General features: G+C 57.7%; 2 protein-coding genes across 3 annotated transcripts; both read left to right on the top strand.

Annotated features, from left to right (window-relative positions):
* The first annotated feature begins 334 nt into the window (after positions 1 to 334).
* On the top strand, positions 335 to 7,340 carry ZNF668 (zinc finger protein 668). Of its 2 annotated transcripts, none has more exons than XM_054026510.1 (2): positions 335 to 571; positions 4,588 to 7,340. In XM_054026510.1, the coding sequence occupies exon 2, from the start codon at positions 4,618 to 4,620 to the stop codon at positions 6,373 to 6,375; it is 1,758 nt and encodes a 585-aa protein (XP_053882485.1). In that variant the 5' UTR covers positions 335 to 571; positions 4,588 to 4,617; the 3' UTR covers positions 6,376 to 7,340. The 2 variants fall into 2 exon arrangements, with proteins under 2 accessions (XP_053882485.1, XP_053882487.1); XM_054026512.1 differs by lacking the exon at positions 335 to 571 and adding an exon at positions 1,247 to 1,315.
* Positions 7,341 to 8,465: 1,125 nt separating this feature from the next.
* On the top strand, positions 8,466 to 13,865 carry LOC128837190 (perforin-1-like). The gene is made up of 3 exons (XM_054028154.1): positions 8,466 to 8,627; positions 11,084 to 11,670; positions 12,120 to 13,865. The coding sequence occupies exons 1-3, from the start codon at positions 8,481 to 8,483 to the stop codon at positions 13,240 to 13,242; spliced, it is 1,857 nt and encodes a 618-aa protein (XP_053884129.1). The 5' UTR covers positions 8,466 to 8,480; the 3' UTR covers positions 13,243 to 13,865.
* Positions 13,866 to 14,102: the final 237 nt, after the last annotated feature.

The following is a 14,102-nucleotide window of genomic DNA, read 5'->3' as shown; positions in this document are numbered from 1 at the left end:
TCTGGGAAGGGAGTGGGGTCTAGTGGGTTTGAGCAGGGGGGGCTGGGAGCCAGGACTCCTGGGTTCTCTCCCATTCCCTCCCTGTGCATCAGCCCCCTTCCTGGGGGTGTGTCCCCTATAAGACAGTTTGTACCGACTCCCCCCCCCCCCCGCCCATTGGGTGATCTGCCTGCCACACTTCCGGTTATGGCCGCACCCCCCTTCCACCGTGCTGTGCATGGCGTGCCACACTTCCTGCGCTGCTCCCCCCAACCTCTTCCCGCCCCGCAACAGCCCACCGGGAAGCAAGGTTCCTACCTTTGCAATCAATTGCCCTCCTCCACCCCACCCCCCAGGTCCTGGGGTGTAGCAACCCCCCCAGCCTGGTGGCAATAAATCTCCCACGGCTGGAAGCCTCCTGGGCTATGAGGGGGGTTTAATATCCCTTTAAGCGGCTCCTTGACTTTGCATTTATCCCCCCCCTCCTCTACTGTTGTCCTCTCCTCCCTCAGGGTCCTAGGGGCTGACTCATTCCGCTCCAGCAGGGAGTGGGGAACAGCAGCTCCAGCAGCCAAAGAGAGACAGGCGCCAGGTAAGGCCGAGATTAACCCATTGCAAGCCCTCCTAACCCGTGCATTCACGCCAGCTGCGGGGGGGCAATCGCCTTTGCAATCTGCCCCCCCCCCCCCCAGGGGAGCGCCTCTTCCCCCCCGGTCCTAGACCCAGCCATTTTGCAAGCAGCCTTGCTCCTTGCCAGCCTGGTGCAAACCAGCTCCGGTGGCCGGCAGCTTGCAGGGCCCAGCCGCGGCAGGCTGCCTGGGTCACCAGGCGGCTTGTCCGCCTCGGGTGCACGCTGGTGCAGCCTCTCTGCAAAACCCTTCCCCAGCAGGCGGGGTGGCGTCTCCTCCCGTGGTCCTAGAGAGAGCCATTTGGCAAGCGACAAGAGCCAGCGCCCTGCCGCGAGCCCTCTCTGCCTTTGCACGGCGCAGGAGGCGACTTTCTTTTGCAAAATCTCGATACTCCAGTGTGGAGAAGGAGACAATAAACACTCCCCTCTTCCCCCCCCCCCTTTTTTTGGTGCATATTCTTTTCCAGGATCTCTCTCCTTTGCATTGCCTCTTTGGGGCGGCGTCTTCTCCCTTGGTCCTAAAACCAGCCATTTTGCAAGCGCGGAGCCATGCAATGATTGCTTGGGAAGGGGGCCTGCCTTTTGCAAAAGGCCTCGCCTTGCAAATCCCCCCCCCCCCCCCGAGCCACGTTGCTTGGCTTGTGTGGCAACATACGCCACTCAAGCCCCGCTCGGTATTTTTCTCCAAGCCCGAATGCACAAAGAGAGGCAAGTCCCCCTTGGCAGTCCCGTCCTACCTACTAGCCAGCCCCCCGTGGGTTGCATTTCCCACCTTCCCCGGTCCTAGCTACAGCCATTTTGGTTTGCGGTTTGAGCCGTGCAAACCCACGCAGAAATGCGGCCCATCTCTGCCTCCTTGCGCTGTTCCTTCCCTGTCTGCAGGATGACACCCCCCTCTGCACCGGTCTCGCCTCCCCCGGTCCTAAAGACAGTCACTTTGCAATTGCTTTCTGCCTCCCGGCCGGTCCAATACTAAGCAAGAAATAATGCACAAAATTCCTGGGAGGGAGAGGGGAGGCTACTCTCCAGAATGGCAGATACCTGCAAACTGCTGCGCTCTGGGGCTGCCCTAGGGCTCTGGCCCCCTAACCCTTGCCGTTCCTGGTCCTAAAGCGACCCGGTTAACTTTGCTCATCGGTGCAACTAAACAATCCATGCCCCGGACCCCATGTCTGCGTGCTCATGGCACCAAAGAAATCTGTGCACCTCACTCCCTGTTTTTCCTCCTGCTCAGGGCTACTAAACAGGGGCTCTGGTGTCTGCATTTCCTCTGCATTCGCAAAATGTTGATTTTTCAGCAAGTCTTGGAGCACAGGGGAAGTGCCAGAAGACTAGAACACTGCTAATGTACTGCCAATTTTTTTAAAAGGGTAACCTGGATGATCCGGGTAATCCTGACATTATCCTGGGTGAGCTAGTGGCTGGATTAATAAAGAATTAAAGGAGTGTAATATAATTAATGCAAATCACCAGGGATTTACGGAAAATAGATCCTGTCAAACTAACTTGATTTTTTTTTTATAAGATTACAAATTTGGTCGATAACGGTAATGGTGTTGATGTAATATCCTTAGACTTCTGTAAGGCATTTGACATGGTACCATCCGACGTTGGATTAAAAAAAACTAGAATGCTATACAGTTTACACGGCCCCCATTAAGTGGATTAAAAACTGGCTAACTGATGCGTCTCCAAATGTAACTATAAACGGGGAATCATCGTTGAGCGGTTGTGTTCCCAACGTGGTCTTGCAGGGGTCGGTTCTTGGCCCTAGGCTATTTGATATTTTTATCAACGACCCGGAAGAAAACATACAATCATCACCGATCAAGTTTGCAGCTAGCACCAACATTAGAGGAGTGGTAAATCATGAAGAGGCCAGGTCACTGATATGGAGTGATCTGGCTTACTTGGTAATCTGGGCTCAGGCAAACAATCTGTGTTTTGATATGGCTCAGTGTAAATGGATCTATCTAGGAACAGAGACTGCAGGCCTTACTTACCGAGTTGGGGGACTCCACCCTGGAAAGCAGTGACTCTGGAAAAAATATTGCTTTCATGTTCATTGGAACAGGAGTGTGTGATGCTGTGGCCAAGAGAGTTAATGCAATTCTGGGATGCATAGATAGGGGAATCTCAAATAGGAAGAGGGAGGTTATTCTACCTCTATTTGGCATGGTGTGACTGCTGCTGGACTCCTGTGTCCAGCTCAGGGGCCCACAATTCAAGAAGGATGTTGATAAATTGGAGAGGGGGTCAGAAAAGAGTCGTGCGAATGATTAAAGGATTAGCAAACCTGCCTTATTAGGGAGAGACTCAAAGAGCTCGATCTCTTCGTCGTAACAAAGAGAAGGTTCAGGGGTGACTTGATCCCAGTCTACAAGTATCTACACGGGGAACAAATATTTAAGAACACGCTCTTCAATCTAGCAGAGGGAGGTGTAAGGTGATCCAGTGGCTAGAAGCTGAAGCCAAATTCAGACTGGAAAAAAGTTAGACATTTTTAACGGTGAGGGTAATTAGCCATGGGAACCATTTACCAAGGGTTGTGGGGGATTCTCCGTCACTGCCAGTTTTTAAAGTAAGATGGATGGATGAATTATTCTGGGGGATGTTCTCCGGCCTTTGTTGTTTAGAAGGTCAGACTAGATGATCACAATAGTTCCTTCTGGCTTTGGAATCTAGATATCAGCGCTGGTATCAGAGGAAAGGCTGGGTCCATTGAGATTAACAGGAAATAGCAGGGCTGGCAAAAAGCCACGAAGCGTAAACAGACCTGAGCTCTGAATTTTAATGCCCCTGAGCCCTTTGGGGAATTGATTTCTGCCCAGGACACCTTGGGGCTTTATCTTCAGTACAGAGTGTCTTTAAAACACAGTTTAACTGCAGAGGACATCAGTTAAAGAATCCAAGATGCTGAGAGGAGACGCCTCTGTCTATTACCGTGCCCTGTCAATGTGGGCATCCTCTGCTGGCTGGCTAAATCTGGAAATATTGTAGGTCCTACAAAAATAATGAGACCTTTTGTGGCCTCGTTACAGTGCTTGACCACAAAAGAAAAGGCAAATAGATGACCCTGAAAAACAGATCTATGATGTTTCTTGGATTTTAAGGACATTGCTGCTTGGAGTGGCAAAACAAATGTCTGCCTCTCCATGTGAACACATGCCCTTGTTCAGCACCCACAAGTGCCTCACAATAGACTCGCAGCCATGGGAGTGTATAAATACCTGGTCAGCCCTCTGTGTAACCATGTCTCCTTTGTCTGCAGCGTTTGAGTGCTCCCAGTTGACCTGTTGGTGTGAGAAGTGGGATGATAAACTGTTGACCTAGTCTACATGCAGGGGCTCATGGGATTATAAGTGTATCAATCTACATTCTGTGCAGGCCAATGGTGGAATTATACTTTCCTGGTTTAGTGTCTACCTCTTTTAGTTATTTATTTGGCTCCCATTGCCGTAGTATCTCAGCACCTCACAGTCTTTTAGATATTTGTGCTCACAACCCCGCTGGGACATAGGAACTGCTATTAACCTCATTTTACAAATGGGAAAACTGAGACCCAGAGAGTACAAGTGATGTAGCCAAGGTCACACAAGGAATCTGTGGCAGAGCAGGGTCATGAATCCAGATCTCCTGAGCCTTCAGTTAGTGCCCTAATGGCTGGTCCGTCCTTCTCCTCCTGTATGGCTCCGTTGGTGGCAACAGTGGGATTATATTTTGCTAGTTTAGTCTACAGGCAGCCCTAGAGCAGCTAGAGGTGGGATTATACCTTTCCAGTTTAGTCTACAGACAGCCCGATAGCTGCACTCATAGCAGGAGCAGCATTATACAGTTCTGGTTCAGTCTATAGGCAGCCCAATGGACACATTGAAGTGGGATTTTTCCCTAATGCACATCCCAGCCATCGTACCATATCCTGAGGGGGGCTGATCTCGCTACGGACCCCTCTCTGTAACCTGCCCTGCCTTCTCTTTCAGAGAGCCGCCCCCTGTCCCTCCCCCGCAAAGATGGAGGAGCCCGAGGTGAGCATTGTGGTGAAGCTGGAGGGTGACTCGGAGGAAGAGGAGGAGAAAGAAGAGGCTGGCAGCTATGCCAAGTGCGGCCGGCGCTACAAGTGCCTGGCGTGCGGCAAGACCTTCCCCAGTGTGCCCCGGGTGCTCCGCCACGCCAAGTGCCACGCTGGGGGGGGCAGCGCCGCGGCCAAGCACGCCTGCCCCAGCTGCGCCAAGGAGTTCCCCGACCGCTCGCAGCTGCACAAGCACCAGCTGAGCCACTCGGCCGAGCGCCCCTTCCAGTGCCTGCAGTGCTCCAAGGCCTACAAGACGGCGCCGGAGCTGCGCAGCCACGGGCGCAGCCACACGGGCGAGAAGCCCTTCATCTGCCAGGAGTGCGGCAAGGCCTTCATGCAGCCGGTGTGCCTGCGCGTCCACATGGCCCGGCACACCGGCGACCTGCCCTTCCGCTGCTCCCACTGCGCCAAGGGCTACGGCACGCTCTCCAAACTGAAGATCCACCAGCGGGCCCACACAGGCGAGAAGCCCTACATCTGTGGCGAGTGCGGCAAAGCCTTCGCCGACCCCTCAGTCTTCCGCAAGCACCGGCGCATCCACGCCGGCCTGCGCCCCTACCAGTGCAGTGCCTGCCAGAAGACCTACGCCGAGCTGAAGGACCTGAAGAACCACGAGCGCAGCCACACCGGGGAGAAGCCCTTCCTCTGCTCCGACTGCGGCAAAGCCTTCTCCCGCTCCTCCTCGCTCACCTGCCACCAGCGCATCCACGCGGAGCAGAAACCCTACTGCTGCAGCCAGTGCGGCAAAGGCTTCACCCAGCTCTCGTCCTACCAGAGCCACCAGCGCACCCACTCCGGGGAGAAGCCGTTCCTCTGCCCTCAGTGCGGCCGCATGTTCTCGGATCCCTCCAGCTTCCGGCGCCACCAGCGGGCCCACCAGGGCGTCAAGCCGTACCAGTGCGACAAGTGCAGCAAGGCTTTCCGCCAGCCAGCCGACCTGGCCATGCACCAGCGGATCCACACCGGCGAGCGCCCCTACAAGTGCCTGCAGTGCGACAAGACCTTCGTGGCCTCCTGGGATCTCAAGCGGCACCAGCTGGTGCACTCGGGCGAGCGGCCGTTCCAGTGCGGGGAGTGCGGGAAGAGCTTCGCCGAGCGGGCCAGCCTCACCAAGCACTACCGGGTGCACTCGGGCGAGCGGCCCTTCAAGTGCGGCCGCTGCGGCAAGACCTTCGTGGTCTCTTCCAGCCTCCGCAAGCACGAGCGGACCCACGGCGAGCGGCGGGGCGGGGAGGAGGAGGAGGAGGAGGAAGAAGCAGGAGCCGCGGCCCGGCATGTCTGCCGGCTCTGCGGGGCCGCCTTTGGTGAGGCTGCGGCGCTGCGGCGTCACCAGCGGGGAGAGCACCCGGAGGCGGCCCCCGGGGCACCCACCTGCGCCGAGTGCGGAGAAGCCTTTTCCTCGCCCTACGACCTGCGCAAGCACGAGCGGCTCCACCCCGGCCTGCGCCCCTTCCCCTGCCCCGAGTGCGGCAAGGGCTTCTCCGACCGCGCCGGCCTGCGCAAGCATGAGCGCATCCACTCCGGGGTGCGGCCCCACGCCTGCTCCCTCTGCGGCAAGGCCTTCCTCGGCGCCGCCGACCTTCGCAAGCACCTGCGCACCCATGGCCCCGCCCCCGGCCCACCCCTCAACGAGGCCACCCACCCCCCCAACGGGCCCGGCGACTGCCTGCCAGAAGGACTGAGCCAGTCCTCCTGAGCCCCTCCCCCCTGGGGGGGGGCGTGGCTCTGTGTGCCGCTGGGCCCCTCCCCCCTCTGGGAGGCGTGGCTCTGTCCACCACTGCGGACCCCTCTGGGGCGCGTGGCTCTTTGGTAACCCCCCTGCAGGTGGGCATAGCCCTCTGATCCCCCTTGGGCTCCTTGCCCTCCTCAGCCATCATGGGGGTGTGGTCTGTGCTCCCAGGTATCCCCCCTCTGGAAGATTATCGCTATATGCCCCCGCAGGACTCCGCCCCCTCCTAAGTCGCTAGAGGATATGGCTCTGAGTCCCTAAGCCCCTCTCTCTGGAACATAGTTGTCTGTTCCCCTAGAGCCCCTCCTTCTTCTGGGCCCATGAGGGCATGGCTTTGTGCTGACAGGCTCCTCCCCTTCATTCTAAGGGCGTGGCTATCTGACACTTCCTCCAGGTGGTGTGACTGTCTCATCCCCCGGGCGTCACCCTCTCCTGAGCCCCCATGGAGGGTTGCTTATTGTTCCCCAAGGGAGGTGGGCCGCCTCCTTCTTTTGTCCCTCCGCTCCCTTTAGGGAGGGGTAGAAGGCTGGGGAGATTATGAAAGGAGAACAGCACGTGGTTAAATGCCCCTCCCTCTCCAGGGGGTGTGGCTGTACTGGCCCCTCCCCCCAGGGGGCGTGGCTCTCTGTTCCCAGGCCCCGCCCTATCAGGCATGGCTGACTGGTGATACACTGTCCGCATGGGTATAAATGTGGGGGAGAGGGGGTGCACTGCCCTCTGCTGGAGAGAATTGGAGCAGTCCGTGAGAGCAATGGGTTGATTTGCTGCTGGGCGTGGCGTGCGGGCGCAGGGGAGCTGGAAGGGTTTGTCAGGCCGAGAGGGTTGAACTGCGGTTCAGGGAAGCTCGTGGTAACCGCTGGCAAAAGCGTCTTTGTAAATCGGCCTCCTGCCGATGCTGTGAAAAGACAATGAAATAAACCCCTCTTTTTGTAGCCTGGGGACTTGCTGTGATTCCTCCCCTCCCAGGGCCAGGGATAGAACCCAGGAGTCTGGGCCCCAAGCCCCCCTGCTTTAACCCACTAGACCCCACTCCCCTCTCAAATCAGGGGCAAGAATCCAGGAGTCCTGTGCTGGGGGCTGGACCTGGGGTGGGCAGGAGACAGAAAAGCGGATGGGAGGGCACCTGGTAGAATATATGGGGATGCAGGAAGTGGGGGTGACCTGGAAAAATAATGGGGATGCAGGGGGGTAGGGTCCAGCGGGGGGTGAAGGAGTGAGCAGAGTCCCCTGATGGGGGGGGGGGAGCATGGGGGGCTGTGGGACTCTGAGGTTGGAGTCTCAGGGCATGAAAGGGTGGATAGGACAAAACAGGGGAGAACAGAAAGAGAGAAGGACACGTCAAACCTGCTCTACAGGAGCCCAGGGTCATCCCCCCTCTCCCAACCCCCATGCCCAATTTCCCCACCTCCCCCCAGCCTGCCCCACAGGGCCAGGGCATTGGGCTTACTCCGGATTTACCCAGGGATCAGAACCCAGGCCTGATTCCACTGGCATCGGTGGGGTTGCCCTGTATTTACAGTGGGGTCCTGGAGGCGTTAGGTGCTGGCCCCAGTGCGGCACTAGGGGGCGCTGTGCTCCAGGGTGGGGGGCTCGGCAGGGGGCGCTCTCCCCGGGCAGGCAGTGCTGGCCCCAATGCCCCAGTGCGACGCTAGGGGGCGCTGTGCTCCAGGGTGGGGGGCTCGGCAGGGGGTGCTCTCCCCGGGCAGGCAGTGCTGGCCCCAATGCCCAAGTGCGGCGCTAGGGGGCGCTGTGCTCCAGGGTGGGGGGCTCGGCAGGGGGCGCTCTCCCCGGGCAGGCAGTGCTGACCCCAATGCCCCAGTGCGGCGCTAGGGGGCGCTGTGCTGCAGGCTCAGGGCTCAGCAGGGGGCGCTCTTCCCGGGCAGGCAGTGCTGGGTTTGTCTCACTGGTTTACTTTGCAGCCTCTCTAGCTCCTCAGACCCTGGGTCGAGACCCATGGGAGACGTGTTTGATCCACCACAGGGGTGGAACAATTGCTGGCCACAGCTTCCTACCCAGCTGGCTGTGGCTGGGGGCGTGAACGGGGGCAGGAGCTCCGCGCTGGGGGGAGCGTGATGACGGCTGAGACTGAGAACACAGGAGACCTCGTGCGGTGTCTTGGTCACCTTCAAAGCACATCTCTCCCAGCAGAGACACAGACCAACCCTGGCTGCTGGCAGGCCCCAGAGCCGAAATATTCCTCAACTCAGTTCCTGAGGCAGGTGAGTGATGGGTAGGTCTGCTCAACCCCGACCGAGATCAGAGCCCCCATCGCGCCGGGTGTAGAACAAATCCTGGCCGGGATTGAGGACCCCATCACTCTGGGTGCTGCACAGACCCATCCCAACTGAGATCAGGGCCCCCTAATGCTGGGCACTGCACAGATCCCCCCATTGAGACTGGGGGCCCTGTCACACTGGGTGCTGCACAGACCTGACCCAAGAACGTGATCCCCAGTCCCTCCTGCTCTAACCCACTCGATCCCACTCCCCTCCCAGTGCGACAATAGAACTCAGCAGTCCTGACTCCCCCTCCACCCCGCCCCCGCATCTTCTAACCCCCTTCACCCCACTCCCCTGCCAGAGCGACAATAGAACCCAGGAGTCCTGTCTCCCCCTCCACCCCCCCCCACATCCTCTAACCCACTTCACCCCACTCCCCTGCTAGAGTGACAATAGAACCCAGGAGTCCTGACTCCCTGCCCCCCATCCTCTAACCCATTTCACCCCACTCCCCCGCCAGAGCGACAATAGAGCCCAGGAGTCCAGACTCCACACACCCCCATCCTCTAACCCACTTCACCACACTCCCCTGCCAGTGTAATAGAACCCAGGAGTCCTGACTCCCTGCCCCCCATCCTCTAACCCATTTCACTCCACTCCCCTGCCAGAGCGACAATAGAACCCAGGAGTCCTGTCTCTCCCTCCACCCCCCCCCCCCCGCATCCTCTAACCCCGTTCACCCCACTCCCCCGCCAGAGCGACAATAGAACCCAGGAGTCCTGACTCCCTGCCCCCCATCCTCTAACCCACTTCACCCCACTCCCCCGCCAGAGCGACAATAGAACCCAGGAGTCCTGACTCCCTGCCCCCCATCCTCTAACCCACTTCACCCCACTCCCCCGCCAGAGCGACAATAGAACCCAGGAGTCCTGACTCTCGCTCCAGTGTTCCAGCCACTAGACCACGCTGCCACTCAGCTTTTGATAATTCATTGACGTAGTTGATACCTTTCATATCAGGGGCATCTTGCCGTTTCAGGCTGTTTGAGTTCCTATTGGCAACAAAGCAATGGGGCAGCAGGTGGGGATTGAGGAGCACTGCCAGAGGGAGCGGGAGGCAGGGAACCCCAAGGCTCGGATTGCAGGGGGTTGGGAGCTGGGTATTCAAGTGCATTTTTCCTGCCTGGTTCTGCTGGGGTGAGTTCAAACATTTACTGTCCCCTCCCAGTCTGAGCCTGCTACCACGACAGGATGCAGAGCTGTCACCCTTTGCTCTCCCACAGCCAGCATTGCTGTACAGCTCCAACCCAAGTGGAACACAATTGAAATCTACATTTAACACAGCATCCCTTGTGGTTAGTACGGGGAGGGACGCAGAGAGAAGGGGGAGGTGGTCAAAGCATCTGGGGCGGAAGGAAGGGGACAGGCTACCAGAGTAGATGGGCCCATGGGTCTGTTCTCGGGTGGCAGGGATGGGGCAGGATATTGGTGGAGATGGGCCTATGGGCCTTATCCAGGAGAAGGGAGGGAGCAGGATACCAGGTGAGATGGGCCCATGGGTCTGTTCTCGGGTGGCAGAGATGGGGCAGGATACCGGGCTTGATGGGCCTATGGGCCTTATCCAGGGCAAAAGGGAGGGGGCAGGAACCAGGTGAGATGGGCCCAGGGTCTGTTCCGGGGTAGGGTAGGATTTCCTGCCGTCTTTCCCAACAGCCGCAGCGTAAAGGTGGCAGCGCCAGACACTGGGGCTGATGCTGACCATGAGAAACCCAAGAAAATGACTCTCCGTCAGTGGTTAAACATAACCAAATCCACCACTCGGCATGGCCACAAGGGGGCCCCAGCAGTTGCTATAGCAAAGCCGGCCACGCCAAGCGTGGCCCAAGCTTCTACTCTTGTTGGCTATAAAAGCCCCCACTCGCAAGCCCCGGGTTGTGTGTGGCTTCGCACTGCCTACTAGTGGCCAGACCCAGCCACTGCATCAGCCCACTAATTACAAGCCACGGATTCTGTTCACAGTGCCCCCTAGTAGCCACCCCCAGCCACTACCTCGGCTCACTAATTCTAAGCCACATGTCCACATTGCACCGCCCTCTAATGGCCACATTTAGGAATTGCAATGACCCATTATTATATTGCACACTGTAGCGTGGGCATGTGAAACTATAACTCCTTTTCGTAGTTAGTGCTGGTATTACAACATCTGGGAAATAGGGACTGGAGGGAATTAATGAATATTAGGTAATCTGTAGTCAAACATGCATATGAGGCACTAGGTCATTTGTGTAATGCCACCAGAGTTCCTAGAGCCCAGACTTTTTGTAGGTGTGCTATAGAACATGGCTGATGTCATGGATGGTAAGTGGATGTCTCTGTTGCTACAACAGAGTTAACCAATGGAACTGCCTGCCACTGGATTGTAACTAATTCTGGATCTCTCTGTGTCTCTCCCTCTAGGAGAGTTCAGAGGCCGACGGCCCCTCCTGGGTGGGGGAACACATCACATCAGCCATGCCCAGATGCGGTGCCTTCATCCCCCTCCTCCTCTTCATCCTCCCCGGGGCCTCCTCCCATTGTTACACAGGCACGGAAAATGAATGCAAGAAGCATGTGGCCTTCGTGCCCGGGCACAGCTTGGTAGGAAGGGGCATCGATGTGACCACGATGGGCAGGAAGGGGGCCCATCTGGTCAACAGCAGCCTCTGGCAGCACGAGGACGGCACCTGCACCCTGTGTCAGAACCAACTGCAGGGAGGGCAGTGGCAGAGGCTGCCACTGGCCGTGGTGGACTGGCGGGTCCACGTCTCGTGCCGTCGGAAGCTGAGCAGCTCGGTGCAGCAGTCGGTGATGGGAATGATGGAGTCTGCTGCATCCCCGGTGCAGAACGACTGGAAGGCGGGGCTGGACGTGCCTGTGAAGCCCAAGGTTAATGTCCAGGTGGCGCTGGCCGGATCACATTCCAAACTGGCCAATTTCCTGCTAGACCACACGCGGATGGACAAATACAGCTTCATAAGCCACGAGGTCTCCTGTGGCTATTACAGGTGAGAGCCAGCCTGGGTCAGTAGGATCACAGCAACACCACAAAGTGACACAGGGCCTTTCCCTCTAGTGGGCCCTGGTTCCCATCCGGCCCCAGGACAGGAGACTAGATGGTTTAGGGAAGTGGGGAATGGGACATGGGGCCTTTCCCCTCTAGGGGGCACCAGCTGACATCTGGGCTGGCCAGCTATGGGGGATTTTCTTGTCCTGTGTGTCAGGACAGCCCGGCGACCTGCCGTGGCCAGAGTTGGGGCAGTCTGTCAGAACTATCAAGCAGCTGGCAATATACCCAGGAAGGTCGTGAGGTTCAGCTGACAAGGTGGCTGCTTTGATTAGGAGCCACCTGCTTAGATCCTTACTTGTGGGTTGGTTAGGACCTTACCATGCACAGCTAATGACCTCAGCTGACTCACCGAGCTGAACACACTCCTCACCTTGTGTCCCTGACCAGGTTCCGGGTCAGCGAAAAGCCCCCACTCACCAGCCATTTCACTCTGGCGCTGGAGAACCTCCCGGGCCAGTACGACAGCAAATCGAAGGTGGAGTACCAGCAGCTAATCAGCAACTACGGCACCCACTACATGTCCCAGCTGCAGCTGGGGGGCCGGGCGCGGGACGTGACGACCGTGCGGGTCTGCGAAGCGGCATTGAGCAGCTTGACTGACGACGAAATCAAGGACTGCTTGAGCATGGAGGCGTCTGTGAGTATCGGAATGGGCTCGGTCAAAGGTGGGAACAGCAAGTGCGAGGAGGAGAAGAAGAAGGGGAAGGTCCAGGGGAGCTTCCATGAGACGTATCGGGAGCGCCACGTGGAGGTGGAGGGAGGAGAGAGCACGACTGACGTGCTCTTCTCCGGCAGTGATCCCAAGGTCTTCTCGGCCTGGATTGAGAGTCTCAAAGGGAACCCTGGCCCGGTGTCCTATTCGCTGCAACCCATCCACAACTTGCTGGAGCAGAACGACCCCAAGCAGAAGGCGCTGAGGCAGGCAGTCAGTGAGTACATCCGTGAGAGGGCCCTGATGAGAAATTGCACCCGAAGCTGCCCTCAGGGGACTCAACGCAGCGCCCATGACCCCTGCTCCTGCGTCTGCCCCGGGGATACCATGACCAACACCATGTGCTGCTCGCGGGAGCGTGGCCTGGGGAAACTGATGGTCACAGTGAAGAAGGCCAGTGGCCTGTGGGGGGATTACTTTACCGCTACGGATGCCTTTGTCAAGGTCTTCTTTGAGAGAAGGGAGATCCGGACCGGCACCATCTGGAACAACAACAATCCCGTCTGGAACGTCCACTTGGACTTTGGTACCGTCCGCATCACCAGCACCAGCAAGATCCACATAGAGGTCTGGGACGAGGACAACAAGTGGGACGATGACCTCCTAGGAGGCTGTGACATCCCGCTGGAGGCTGGGGGGCCCCACCAGAAGGATTGCTACCTGAACCACGGCCGCATCTGGTTCCAGTACAGCCTGCGCTGCGGGCCCCACCTCGGGGGTCGGAGCTGCCTCGACTATGTCTCCCAGCCACCCCAGCTGGGAACAGCCAAGGGGAAGGAGGTGGAGGCCTTCTGGTGAGCCCTTGATTGGAGAGGGTCATGGATGTGCACTGGTCACTAGCGCTCCCTGTCCCCCAGAGCATTTCCTAGTTCCCGCTCTGCTGACACTACTGAGCTTCATGCTGTCACTCCTGCTCGGGAATCGGTGTCTTCTATGCCCCTAAGAGACTGTCTGCTCCTGTGGCCCGATATCCTCGCAGCTCCCTCTGGGAAAACATCCCACCATGAACCGCCCGTTCCGGAACCATCAGACCAGTGTGTCCAATGATTCCAGCCATCCAATGTATCCATCTAACCAACAAACAAAGCATGTACCTACTGCATCCAACCTATCTGCCCCCTGAATCCAGCCAACTGCCAGCATGTGTAGCAGGTGCAACCAACCAACCAATGAATGTTAAGTACGTCCAGTCAACCCATATGTGCTGGCAGTGCAACTCATCCACCACCCCACGTATCCATCCACCCACTGTAATTACCTGTCTAGTGCACCCAGCTGAAAAGAGATCATGAGGAGAAAAGCTCCACCCCTGTCCTATTGTGGCATCAGGGATTAACCCTCTGCAGAAACCTGAAGATACTCCAGCGATGGGCAAGTTCTAAACACGCAGTGGATGGGCTGGGCTCCTGGAGGGAGGGTTCATTAGGGGGCTGTTTCCTAGCTGTCATTTCTGTTGCTTTCCACAATTATCCAGCAGCTCTGGGGTACATTATCTCATCCTGAAGGTACAGGCCCCACCCACCATCCAGCTGGATGTTCCATGCTCAGATGATCAACAGTGATGATGCTATGTCACTTGCCACTGGTAGGATTCAGAGTTAACACCCACGAGGACATGCAACAGGGCTATCGGTTCAGGCTGTCAGCCGGCTCAGGGA

Source organism: Malaclemys terrapin, chromosome 4 (assembly GCF_027887155.1).
Source record: "Malaclemys terrapin pileata isolate rMalTer1 chromosome 4, rMalTer1.hap1, whole genome shotgun sequence".
Lineage (NCBI taxonomy): Eukaryota > Metazoa > Chordata > Testudines > Emydidae > Malaclemys > Malaclemys terrapin.
Note: the sequence above shows the minus strand (reverse complement) of the source record. Positions and strands in the feature narration are given on the sequence as shown.

Excerpts from the sequence above, each read along its gene's own strand:
- ZNF668 (XM_054026510.1), top strand. The coding sequence starts at position 4,618 with ATGGAGGAGCCCGAGGTGAGCATTGTGGTGAAGCTGGAGGGTGACTCG.
- LOC128837190 (XM_054028154.1), top strand. The coding sequence starts at position 8,481 with ATGACGGCTGAGACTGAGAACACAGGAGACCTCGTGCGGTGTCTTGGT. Across the intron at positions 8,628-11,083 it reads CAACTCAGTTCCTGAGGCAG|GAGAGTTCAGAGGCCGACGG; the intron begins GTGAGTGATGGG and ends CTCTCCCTCTAG. Across the intron at positions 11,671-12,119 it reads GTCTCCTGTGGCTATTACAG|GTTCCGGGTCAGCGAAAAGC; the intron begins GTGAGAGCCAGC and ends GTCCCTGACCAG.